This window comes from Lactuca serriola, chromosome 1 (assembly GCF_051521515.1).
Source record: "Lactuca serriola cultivar US96UC23 chromosome 1, Lser_US96UC23_V15, whole genome shotgun sequence".
Taxonomy (NCBI): Eukaryota; Viridiplantae; Streptophyta; class Magnoliopsida; order Asterales; family Asteraceae; genus Lactuca; species Lactuca serriola.
In genome coordinates this window covers 31,658,335-31,672,778 of record NC_136408.1, presented here as the reverse complement: position 1 = coordinate 31,672,778, position 14,444 = coordinate 31,658,335, and the positions used below count along the sequence as shown (strand labels likewise).

General features: G+C 30.8%; 1 protein-coding gene across 1 annotated transcript; it reads right to left on the bottom strand.

The window, feature by feature from the left end:
• Window positions 1-11,127: 11,127 nt before the first annotated feature.
• LOC145080642 (uncharacterized) lies at window positions 11,128-13,425 on the bottom strand. The gene has a single exon (XM_079023186.1). The coding sequence runs from the start codon at window positions 13,060-13,062 to the stop codon at window positions 11,248-11,250; it is 1,815 nt and encodes a 604-aa protein (XP_078879312.1). The 5' UTR covers window positions 13,063-13,425; the 3' UTR covers window positions 11,128-11,247.
• Between the last annotated feature and the right edge of the window lie 1,019 nt (window positions 13,426-14,444).

The following is a 14,444-nucleotide window of genomic DNA, read 5'->3' as shown; positions in this document are numbered from 1 at the left end:
CTTCCAAATTTTCCATATGACAACTCATTCTTAATAGAATCTTATCTATTCGTAATGATGTCAATATGGTGCATCCGGTATGGAAACATTTCCATAATTTCCATATGACAACTCATTCTTAATAGAATCTTTTCTATTCATAATAATGTCGATATGGTCCATCCAATACCATGCTTCCAACTACTCACAAGCGACCAATCCACGTCGAACTTTGCATTGTCCTTTGATAGTTGTTTAATTATTTTAGTCAAAACCGATTCTAGTCCTTTTTCCCTCTAAATGCGCTAGACATTTGGAAAATTTTAGAATGGTTAAACATTAAAGCATTTGCAATCGATCCTATACCCGAAGCGTATGGGACACGACGCATAATGTTTTATTTGCTATGTTCTCAAAATTCGAATTGTGAAGAGGAATGTCGTAATCATAATCGAAATTTTAAGAACACACTATGTACCTTTGACTAAATTTATTAAGATTTCTCAACCTAATCCTTTAGATTTGAAATGAAGCATAATATTCTCTCCCTTAATTATAGCAAAACAACTTTATAACCCTTACTACTTTGCAAGGTATAACTCTTGTTTTCTATAATTAATATTTCCAACTTGCAGTACTTTCCTTAATAATCATACAATCATAACATTTATGCTCCCACTATCATGATGATTATTATAAAACATAACACTTATGCTCCCACTAGCTTCGACATGTATTCATAAACATCTCAACTTCCAGAAAGACAATACTTATTGAATTTCTTAAGTTCATGTTTCTAATACTTAGTGCTTTGATAATCTTTTATCATGGCTTTTTGAACTTATACACCTTTGCCTTCGATAGTTCATATGTGTGTCTAAACACTTAAGACTAATTGCCAAACCTCACAATTCAAATTATGGAAAGGGATACCATAACCATAATTGAATTCGAGAATGCAATTTTACAATCATAATTGACTCGCCGAGTTGGTCACTTAACACTCGACCCGTAACGCGACTCGACTCGTCGAGTCGACCTTCTTACTTACACTTTTAGCCCTTCAACTTTACTTCTGAATTTCCGGGATGTTACAATGTGACCCATCCCTACCCCCAACCCTCCTCCCCTCCTTATGTCCAGTCACCGGAAAATTACTTCTGGCCACCACCGCCACTAACCTCCGATCTCTACACCGGAAAATTAATTATGGCCACCACCACCAACCTCCGGTCACTACCACTGCTACAATTAAGAACCCTAGAAATCAGAAATTGAAACTAAACCTAGTTAAGCAACAAAGACATTAAAATTGAACTAGAAATCAAAAATCTCTCTGTGTTTATCTCAGGCCATCGATTCTCTGTCAACCCTTCCCGTAATATTCCCAATAGCAATGAGCAGGGATTTCGTCGATGCTATGGGAGAGGGAGACACATAGAGAAGGGGATAGATAAACACATAAAGAGATTTAATGGTCGTTTCCAATCTGCTTTCTGTTTTTTAAAACCAATGATTGTCATTTCAAAGAAATATCGTGACTTTGGAGTGGAAATAGGACTGATGGCGCCTTTAGAGTGGTTTCCGGTGAAGTAGATAGGTGATGGAGGATGTCGACAGTCGACGGTGGCTCTAGAGTGCAGATCGACGCTTTGTGACTGCTTGATGGAGGCTTTAGGTGGGCTTAGATAGAGTATAAAGGTGGTGTAGCATAGTCGACGGCTTTGTTGAGGTTTCCGACCAATGTTAGTGGCCTGGAAGTGGTGTCCGGTGACGGTGAGTTTATTTGTCCATTAGGGTTCTTGAGTTTAAATAAGAGGGAAAGATGCAGTTGGTAAGGAAGAAGGAACGGGGATGAAGATGAATGGGGTATGAAGTGATGATGACGATTATATACATTTTTTTATTTTATTTAAGTTTTTTTTTTCAATATATTCAATTTATGTTTTATTTATACTTTATACTAATATATAAATAATGAATATATATATATATATATATATATATATATATATATATATATATATATAGAGAGAGAGAGAGAGAGAGAGCTAGGTTATTTTGTTTTTTACATTTACTGTGTGCTAGATTGCACCAATAGAAATTTAGTAAATTAAATAATTATAGATATTAAATGATTTCCATAATTATCTCTAAATATTATTAAAAGAGAACCTTTAATTCACCAATGAAGCAATCAAGACCCTTGATTGTATTTCAATCATATGATTTTCACCATTAGATCAAATTGATGACATCATCTTCTCAAAATAGAATTCAAACATTTAATTATAGAATCTTTAAATTTACCAATTACATTTCAAACACAATTACATTAAATTATGGAATCTTTAATTATAGAATCTATTTATATTTAATTATAAAATCTATTCATACTTTCGAAAATATATTTCACAATTCGGGCATAATTACATTTAATTGTAGAATCTTTAAAATCAGCAATTATGTTATCAATAAAAGCATATCATTTTATTTATATATCAGACATCGGTTTCTCTATAAATCTGGCCAAAAACGTGAATGACCGTCTCCATCTTTCTCTTTTATTTTTCTCTTAAACCAGAATTCCCTAATCCTCTTCTTCTTCATGTCAATGGTTGTGCTTCAATTGATGTTTTGTGTGTTCATAACAGAATGTAGCACCATAAGGTGGTTCCTTTTTCTCATATATTCTTAGAATTTACGTATTGCCTCTTCCTTACATCTCCAATTATCACACCTCTGTTTTGGCTTCACACAAATCTCTACAAACTGAAGCAAACATCTCCTTTAAGACATCTTTTGACGATTTATGTCATCATTAACCCTAATTAATATTGTTCATAATTTAATTCCATTATTTATAGTTTTTGGCTTCAAAATTTAAACCTGATTAGTTTTTTATTTTTAAAAAAACTCATTAAATAAGCATATCAATAATTATGTTATCTTTAATCTTTATCTTTATATAGATTAAAAGAGAAACCTGATTACATCATCTTCAATAATCAGGTCCATTGATTGGCTTTCTTTTATAATTTTCCACCATTGGCTCAATTTGATGATGTCATCCTCATAATGTTAATATGATTTTTTTAGATCCTTTCAGAATGTTGATTTAGGAAATGATTATTTTTTCGGATTCCAACATTTATGATTAAAATGTTAATTAAGGAAATAATATCCTTAAATTATTCAAAATCATTGACCCTTATAAAGTTAAAAATCATCATTTAATCAAATCCCATTAAATATGCATCTAATTCATCTATATTTGACAATTATTTGAATTTAATATAAAATCACGCTTCATATTTTCCAATTATCTCTTGAAAATCGTTAATCAGCTCTCATTCCTTATTATCTTCACCAATATCCTTTAATTCCGATCTTTGGAAATACTAAATAATAGATAAACGTATTGTCTCCAATTTAAAGTAGATTTTAAACGATTTTGTTTCTCATTGTCCGCATGTTGAAAATTATAAATAATTCTCACATTTCGCATTTTCTCCTTCACATTTTTGTTCTTATATCAATGTACTACAGAAATAGAACAAAACAATACATCAACCTTCACATTAGTTTTATTATGAATCTTCAAGGTATGTCCTTCCCCGTGTGTGCTTTTTAAGATGTGTATGTGTTGTGTTTCCCTTTGTTGGTACCTCTTATATATGTTAACTAACTATTTGTAACTGTTCTTAGAGAAACTTACATAAAAAGATTTACAACTTCATAAAAATATTAACAAGTTCATCTTTTTTATATAAAGAAAAGTGACAAATTTCTACATTCACACACATTTATTCATGTTGATACTTTTACATGCAAACTTATCAATCGAAGTATGAGGTTTTTTCTTTTACTTTGAATAATTATTATTTCTGTTTCTCTTCTAATTTCAATAATGGAATATTGGAATTTATGGTTTTACACCATGTCTTGACACCAATAGAATCTCACAAACATAAAAATTGTATTTTATATGTTGATCAAATATTGTAGTAGTAAAATAGTTATTAATAAAACAACTTAACTAAGATTTTATTTAAATAGTATCTTTTTTTAGTCTATTAATTATTTGTAATAGTTTTGTGTTTCTCTTTATAATAGGCGAAATGACGCACAACAATGTCAATGAAGTTGTTTTTGATAGTCTTGATACATAGATGCCTCGAAGGAATCATAGAATATTTAGTGTTCAAGTAGTCATGGTTTGGAAGCAGACTTACAAAAACAACACAAACATGGTGAGAAGCTTGGACATGATTTTAATTGACCAACATGTGCGATTTTACTAAATTAAAATAAAGTTTTATTTTATTTTATTTTTCAATAAAACAACATTGGTTATCACCCACATGACACTAAAATACAGGTAAAATAAAAAAAATTCATCAATGCATTTCAAGCCCTGTTCAATAAAAGAGTTGTTAGGGAAATCACAAAATTTGGTATAGCTAGAAACAAATGAGATTACATGTAAATAACTACTCAATGCATGACATTTATTCTAATTTATTTTAAGAGTGGATCTGATTAGTTAATTTTGACATAATAACACACATTAATCCTTTGCTTTGGGTCCTTTTTGTCGACTGATTTGGTTAGTTTCAAATTCCCTTGTGAAAATTTGGTGTTTTTTTTTGTCTTTTGGTGCAAGTGTATGGTTTATAGTTTTTTTTTTCATTTTTTATTTATTTATAGCAAAGTAATTTGCTATTTGACTATACGTCTTTATAAAACAAAAATGTTTTATTTTTTGGTTTGTGCGAGATTTTGTCTTAAAATCATTACTTTTGTTAAACTGAAATAGAAAAAGATTTTATTCTAAATATATAAAAATATGATTAGAGGCATTTTTATCTATTTGGCAACGTTTAGGTTTAAAAATACAAAACATGATCAGGGGCATTTTAGTAATTTGATAATGTTTCAATCTAAACTTGCATATGATGTTTTGAAAATATCATGCATAAAAGTTTATGCTTGAGAAATTGAATTTGAAAATATCATAACAATGTATATATTAGTTTTAACTAACATTTATGATAAAACATCCATCTTTTTAATTTAATAGTTTTTTTACGAAACATTGATTAGTTAATAGGATTAGTTATTACAATTAGTTATAACTAAAGATGAAATTATGTTTAAGACATGTTGGTTATTTAGAAATTTTATTAACATTTAAAAAGAAGAACGAATTTTTAAATCATTTAACTTTTATTTTATCGGTATTCTTTAATTATAATTCAAAAGATATGTTAAGATTCTAATTAAATATGGTAATGTATCATTTGTTAATTTTAATGAAAATATTGTATACCCCTTATTAATTTTGGTATGATCTTGAATATTTTTGGTATAATTTTTTAGATGTATATTATATTATAATTTGAATTAATTTTAACAAAATCGAAAATAACTATATTTGGAATTTATACTAATTACGAAAATGCTATTTTTATATATTAGAGATGATTATGATTTTTTTAATTATTATGTTATAAAAATCCGATTTAATTTTGATATGATTTTAAAATATTTTGGTATGATCTTATTATACTTTTAGGTTGATTTAATAGTAAATAACATGTAATCTATTTATGTATCCTTTGAAATTAAGTATAGAAACAATTTTGTTGACATCTATAATATATGGGTGATAATTTCCAAAATTGTCTATAAATTTCTTCTTAATATATTGTATATGACATCCTTAACAATTACTTTTATTCATTATGAACATCAAAGCTCTCAAACATCGGGATCAGGATACCGAGAAATACACGAGGTTAGTGATTCTGTTCTTTTTATGTATACAATATCAATTTTTTTACTTGATACACATTGAAAGTCGACTATTACCTCCTCTTTTGCTTATTAATTTTCAATTCGACTTATCAGAACACTTCAATTCATCAAATCAATAATGGAGTACACTTCGAGCAATAAAAGTAATGATGCACAAGATCATCTATCCATCGTATGTGGTTTACATCTTATTGTCTAACAATGACATTTTGCGATTCAATGTATATTCAGAAGAATATTTAGTGATATATGTACATTCTATTATTGATGATTTCAACTTGATGCATCGAGGCTTATCAAGTTTGACAGAAAATTATGATATTTTTCTATAGGTGGAGATCGTTTGTGGGGTATTTGGGTTGTCATTCAGAATTGATGGGTTAAAATAGATGTTAGTAATTATAATGTCGGTGCACATGAATGATGGGATTATCGAAACAATCTCCTTAATTTTTTTAAAGGAAATACTATTGAGTATGTCTTTTCGGAACATCGTTCTCATTAACTATTTTCATTTCGTTCATATTTTGAGATAGTGACTATGCCAAGTAGAAATATATTTTAATTGTCAACTCATGTTTTATTTTGTTTAATGATATTAATTTTTTTATGTTACTTTATCATATATTTTTTTATTGTGTCGACATTTTATAATTTTATATGAATTTTTTATACGTTTCCCCGCGTTTAACGCGGGTCATAATCTAGTATGTATATTAAATGATATCCATAATTATAATTCTCTTTTTATGGAAACTAATTAAATCCGTCATTAATGCCAACAATAACATTCTTTCAGAATGAATTTACATCTAGGTTTTTATATATGAGTTCGTACTTTGTTTCAAGACTCAATCACTTAAAATACAATAAAGTTCTATGGAATATGAAGAACGAGAGTGTATTCTAATAGAATACACTCTCATTCTGTTGCAATACACTCTCATTCTTCTATATATGAATTTATTCTAAAAAAATATTATTGTTGACATTAATGACGAATTTAATTAGTTTCCATAAAAATGAGTTATAAATATGGATAACATTTAATATACATATAATTAATTCTAAATTGACAAAACTGTAAATTTGGTCCCTGTGGTATTCAAAAAACTTTGGATAGGGTCCAAAAAGTTTTCAACTTGCATGGACCGTCCAAAATCAAGAATTTACTGTGACTTTGGTCCAAAAAAATTTGAAAAGACGGTTTTGCCATTTTATTTTCTTTTTTGTATTTTTTATAATCATTCTAATACTTTTTTATTTTAAAAATAAAAAGAAAAAAAAAAGAATTATCCCCCACCCCCACCCACCCCCACCGTTCTCTCTCTCTCTCTTCCCCATCTTCCTCACCTCACCTCACTTCACCTGCAATTTAAACTGCATACACATATTGTTTACGAAACATTGAAGCTTCCATGGCACCATGAATCATCAGAATACAATTAGAATAAGAAATATTGACACCTCTTTGGTCACTTGCATATGAGTTTCATAAACACCATCTGTCATCTTGATTTGAGATAAGTGACACAAACAAGTAGGCTTTGGGGGAATTAGAATTGTCAATACCTGCTGCTTATCATCACTGGTGGTGGTGAAAATGAAATCCAACATTTTATTAATATTCTCTTCATTTACCTGTCTCTCTCTATTGATCAAAAATTTTAAAGAAATTTAGAACTTGAATCGTTTACATTCAAACTAATGCATTGTGTTATACAACCTTGGTGGTTGACTTCTGATTAGTTTTTGATGGAGGTTAAATCCTAAGTTTACCACTTTTGAAGATAAACTTCCAATACAAATGATTATTGATCTGAAGGAGGTGTAGCAATGGCTTTTCATGATTTTGGGTGTGAAGAGCGTCGAAATTAACAACTACTTCATCAGATAGCTCATAGAGGAATCTTTCAGTTCCTATGGAATCCAAAAGTTAAAATTGGAGGAATCGGAGGCTAAATGGGACAACTAGAAGGCACTATCGAACATCTAGAGGAGTAGAAGATTCAATTGGCATCTCATGTCTATTCCTATTCTGCATTCAGCCAAATTGGAGAGCAAATAGGGAAAATCAAAGGCAAAATCGACGATGCAACTTCATCTCCTTCGTCACGCCTCCCTTGAATCTGACCTCTACCAACGCCCAAATCGACCACACGTCATCACCGATGCCTTATACAATCTAACCAGATCTAAATACACCTTGCGTTCAACCACTTCGGTGTGGGTTGTTGGTGGTGTTAATTAATGGCGGATCTATACGGAACCAACAACGATCGCTCTTTTTCCTCTTCTTCTTCACTTGAATCCGAAGATATGTCGTCTTTTTCAACAATCCGTTAACTATGGGAAAGTATGGATAGTTGCTCCCTTCGTTGCCCTCGATTCCTACTGATTTTCCAGATTCTAACAATCAGATTTCTGATCTCAACACTTTTTATTCAATGGAGGCGAATCCAGTAAACTTCCCTCCCACAAAGGATGTGGCTAGATTTGATTTAGGATGTTATGTACGATTTACATTTTCACTTGTAATTGGCGGTGAATTGTGGCCTCTATAATCCATGTGTTACTAATATTGGAACGATGTACTTCTTGCAGAAATAGATTCAAAAATCAAATAGATGTGTGTGTCTGTTCTTGCAACAGGCTTTAGAAATGAAGAACATGTTTTTGGAGACGAACAAGCTTTACGAGAGAGAGAGAGAGAGAGAGAGAGAGAGAGATGTGGGGGTGGGTGGGGTGGGGGATAATTCTTTTTTTTCTTTTTATTTTTAAAATAAAAAAGTATTAGAATGATTATAAAAAATACAAAAAAGAAAATAAAAGGGCAAAACCGTCTTTTCAAAAACTTTTTGGACCAAAATCACAGTAAATTCTTGATTTTGGACGGTCCATGCAAGTTGAAAACTTTTTGGACCCTATCCAAAGTTTTTTGAATACCACAGGGACCAAATTTGCAGTTTTGTCTTCTAAATTCCTATAACATTTGAACCTACCTATATATATATATATATATATATATATATATATATATATATATATATATATATATATATATATATATATATATATATATATATATAGGGTTAGGTTCATTTGAGACCACTTATATTTTGTGAGACCGTGAGACGCATTTGTTTATTTTTTTTATTTTTTTTAGTTAATTTATGTTCCGAAAATAATATTTAAAAAAAGAATTTTTTGATTTTTCCATTTATTTTGCATTTTAAAATTATTTTTAGAATATGTACAGTGTAATATTCTATTTAGAATATTTCACGTATTTTTCAAAAAAAATAGAATTTTTTTTTATTTTTTTTAGTTAATTCAAGTTCCGAAAATAATATTTAAAAAAAGAATTTTTAGATTTTTCCATTTATTTTGCATTTTAAAATTATTTTTTAGAATATGTCAGTGAAATATTCTATTTAGAATATTTCACGTATTTTTCAAAAAAAAAACGGATTTTTTTTTTATTTTTTTTATATTTTTTTTAGTTAATTCAAGTTCCGAAAATAACATTTAAAAAAAGAATTTTTGGATTTTTCCATTTATTTTGGATTTTAAAATTATTTTTAGATTTGGTCTCACGGTCTCACAAAATTAGAATGGTCTCAAATGAACCTGAACCTATATATATATATATATATATATATATATATATATATATATATATATATATATATATATATATATATATATATATATAATAAGGGTAATCTTGTCATTTTATGTCTATCAGGGACCAAGCATGCAATAGAAATATTAAATATGGACGGTCCGAGTTAAAAAAAAAAATTGTTAGAAATAAACCACGCAGACTACCCCAAACCACAAGGACTATTCGTATAGCTTACCCTAAATTTTTAAAATCTAATCTAAAGTAATAAACAATACAAACTACAAGTACCAAAACGGATTATAATAAAGTCAAAGTAGGTGTGCGGACTCCCGAAACGTATCTAACACTTTTTAAATAATAAATATACATAATCAATAACTCTCTGTAACTTCTAATAATATTAAACCACGGGCTTCCAGCGATTCGCAGCAATAGAGGATTGTGCATTTATTTTATTTATATTGTTATTATTATTTGTTATTTTTTTGCAAATCTAACCTTAGTCTTAAACTACTTCTAATTTTAACTATGTCCCACTTAAACTACTCATGATTTTACCTATTTAAACTATTCCTAATTTTACCTATGTTCCTTGGACATTCGACCTAAAAAGAAAGAGCAAGATCTGATACCACTAAGCTAGAAGCCCTTTAATGGATTGTGCATTTATTTACTCCTTTAAAAATTGAGAGTACGGTTATCGAACTGATGCGGCTTCAATGTAAGATGGCATGTCGTGAGTTCTGAGAAAGTAAAAAGACAAAGGTTTTAAAAAAGTATTAAGATGGAGCCAAAACTCCTAAAATGTTGTCAGAAAAGTGTCAGAATTGAGAATACATACTCTAATTGTCAAAAACAGCAACATACTTACATGTATTTACCAATAATAACAACTTACTTACTCTTACCCAAATAAAACAACATATATAATCTTTTTTTCCAAAAAATACCAAGACAATTACATTTATTTACTAATAATAACAGCAAAATCTATTTAGATTTTTCTCATGATTAGCCTTTACCTCATAAAATCCATCATAGACTACTTTCAGAGTGGTCAATATCTTTTTGGCACATCCTTCCACAGTTCCACTTGATGATAGACATTATATGGATGTGCATTGCATATGACTTCTTGCTCTAACATCTAGATTAATTTTTCACTTATATCTTAGGTCCATTGATTTGTGGCAATTTGATGATTCTTACATTAGCACCCGTAATTATGCGAACTGTGATGGATTACTTAATTATGTGAAGTGGGAAGTCGAGAACAAAGGTCAATAATGACCTTTAACATGTTGTCCATGTCTCAAGTACTATCATGGTTTTGCTTAGACTCATAGTAAAGTTGTTTTCTTCAAAAGGGAATACTAGTTGCTTGAGTTTATAAAACTTGTGCATAGAATCACAACATGTTTTTTTTTTTTTCTATTTTATTTTCGCTACTCAAAAGCCTGGTATTAATTTATCTGGTTTTAGAGTTGTTGAATTCTCATCGTATTTTGTTTGCAAATCCTTTATTCCTGTTTAGTGTTATGACTGTTATCAATCATCCTAATGTCATATCTTTTTAAAAATTAAATTTATCGACTTGAAAGACCCAATAACTAAATGTCTAAATCTATACCCCACTTAATTCCTATAGTATGATACCAACGGATTAATAATACTAATTATACCTTGTTCCACACGCCATATAAATGCAAATTCGGAATTATTACGAAACTTTTTTAAGCATACAAATACACAACTCTATGCCAACTGTCAAAACAGCATCAACAAAAGAAAAACAAAAATCAAAAAACAAACTATCAAACTCAAACTGGCATCGCACACTTCTTTTGAGAGTGTCCCAACATATGACAACGACCACATTGAACAATCCTCTTTGGTCTCTTCAAACTCTCTATACGAACCACCTTCTTTTTCGGCCGCCCGGGCGGCCTCCGTGTCTTCGGTGGTCGAATTACGAAATCGCCCTCATCACAAACCTCTTTCCAAACACTTTTATCGGGTATCGGATAAATCATCTGTGAATACGTCTCCCGATAACTTTCAACCTTAAAACAATGATCCGCAAAAACATGCGCGTTTTTCCCGCTCGAAATCAGGGCAGCCGCCGCATGTGCACAGGGCAGCCCGTAAAGTTGCCACCTCCTACAAGAACACACCCGACTTCTTATATCCACAATATTTGTCCTTTCAGTTGACACAACTTCAAATTCCACTTCATTTGCACGCAAAACTTGATAACAACGTGCATCAGAAACCGCTTCTAGAATCTTCTGTTCAGCAGACGGAACAACAATCGAGTTCCATCTAATCCCGATATTTCTTCGGTTCTCAAACCACGAACTTAATTGAACACGAATGTGTTCCATTAATTGAACAATCGGGAGTTCGTGCCCTTCAAGAGCCCAATTGTACAACAATTCGGTAACTCCCAATGTGAAATGACCATATCGGACGCCCTCAAAGTACGCAACCGCCCATAACTGAGGCGGGAAATCTTGGAACCAAAGAATCACGTCTTGTGAAACTTCCAACATTTCGGAAATTTTGCTTTCGAATTCAACGGGTGTGAGCGCATACACTGCGCTCCAAAAAATGTTGACAAGTTTTGAATTTTTAAACGTGTCGCGAAAGTTTTCGCTTACGTAACGTAAGCAGAATCCATGGAAGGCGGTCGGGAAATGCGTCTCGACCGCCTCCACCATGCCTCGCTGGCGTTCTGATAAGATCGTCAGGCGAGGCATGTTGTCAGTGTTTACCCCGAGAAGCTTCCGGAGCTCTGACATGAACCACATGTAGTTTTCATCGCTTTCGACATCAACAACCGCAAAAGCTAAAGGAAATAAACCATCATCTGCATCGATAGCAGAGGCGCATATAAGTGTACCCAAGTATTTTCCTTTCAGATGGGCTCTATCGAGTTCTAGAAGCGGTCTACATGAGTTTAAAAACCCGATTATTGATGCGCGATAGGAGATAAACAGGCGTTGAAAGCAATTATCTTGTCCGGTTGAAAAAACTGAGGCTATGCTTCCCGGGTTTGTTTTTCGGATGTGTTCACAGTATAAAGGTAGAAGACGATACCCTTCTTCAAAAGTACCATGTAAAGCAGCCATGCTTCTTTCTTTTCCTCTCCAAGCTTGCATATATGACACTGCAACACCATGTTGATCGCGAATGTCTTGTAAAATTTCTTTTGGTTTGTACTGTGGATTGTTTCTGATTCGTGATTCAACTGATCTTGCAACCCAACCGACTGAAGCTTGTTGGTGATGGAGGTTTCTGACACCTTCACATGTGTGTTCCCAATGGAGGGTGCGAATTGAAAATGTGGGGACGTTTGGGCATTTGGCGACGTGTACACGCCATGGACAGCCTTCTTTTGAGCATTTGGCAATGAAACGGCTACGGTCGGATTTGACTATACGGAGATCGAAGTGTAAAGATATGGCGATGTCTTTTAAAGCTCTTCTGCAAGTTTCGACATCTGGGAATTCTTGCCCTATAACTAAATGATTTGATAAATCAATAGAATCTACCAATTCAAGTGGTGGTTGCTGATGGTCTGTTAAAGAAGCAAGCGATTGTTCAGTGATTTCAGCTAGAGAATCATCGGCCATAATAATTGTAATCGATATCAGCTCTTTCGCAAATCCCCAATAACTCCAAATGAGTAGAAGTTCAAAAACAGATAAATTAAATGGGTGATCGGAAAACGGTGTTCAAATATCGGGTTCGAACTGGGTTTTAAAGGAAGTGAACCAATTCCGCGCTGTACATAACATATTCGTCGATTTTCTCGTACGTTAAACAGAGCGAGAGCTTAAGAGAGGGATTTACCTTCGAATTTTGAACCTGGAGATACTGAAGAAGAAGAATTGCATTAAAGCAATAATGCTGTAGAGCTTGTGCCTTGTGGTGTTCTTGCGATGGTTCTTGCTAGCCCTAAAATCTTTTCCCCTTTTCTCAAAATCTGTTAAGTGATTAGAAAATCTCACTCTGGGCCCATGCTTTCCTGTGCAGTAGTAAAGGCTCCGGTTTTTAAATTACAATATTGCCCCTCTTTACATACGTGGCAACACCAATCTATTTATTCTTTATCCATTTTATCAACATATTATTTATTTACTAGGCGAATATCCGCGCGTTGCGCAGAAACACATATATAGTTGAAATCTTTACAAATATATGTTTTCTTTTTAAATATAACAATAACATTGTTGTTAAATTTGATATAATAATTTTTATACTAAATTCATACAATATATTGATTATTTTGAATTATATGATAATATATACATCTATTATAACTTCATAATCTTAATCGTTTGAATGACTTCTACCCGTGAGTTACATATGGATAAAATTGAATATAATATAAGGTTTAATGTTATTTATAGTTGTTATTATTAATTAATTTTTTTAATTTTATTTGCGTAATGTTTTAATTTCTATCATTATAATTATTTAAAACATCAAACATTACTTTTTGATTTTAAAGGTAACAATATAATCATTTTTATAGAGTTATTTTTAACTATTGTTATTGTAAATTATTTTAAGCTACTTATTTGGAAACGTTAACGATTATAAAAATTCATTTAGGAAATATTTTAGTTAAATTGAGATTGCAATTTAGTTTTTTTGAATTTATCACTATAATTTATAAATTTTAACTATTTACAAAATATTATTTGGTTTTTTTAGTAGAACTGAAATTTATATTTAAGTTGACATTATAATGCACAGAAACACCTATATAGTTGAAGTATATACAAATATATGTTTTTTTTAAATATAACAATAACGTTGTTATTAAATTTGATATAATAATTCGTATACTAAATTGATATAATATATAGATTATTTTGAATTATATGATAATATACACATCTATTATAGCTATATAATCTCAATCGTTTGAATGATTTCTACCCGCGACTTACACATGAATAAAATTAAGTATAATTTATGGTTTAATATTATTTATAGTTGTTATTAT

Coding starts and splice junctions, on each gene's coding strand:
- LOC145080642 (XM_079023186.1), bottom strand. CDS start 13,062: ATGGCCGATGATTCTCTAGCTGAAATCACTGAACAATCGCTTGCTTCT.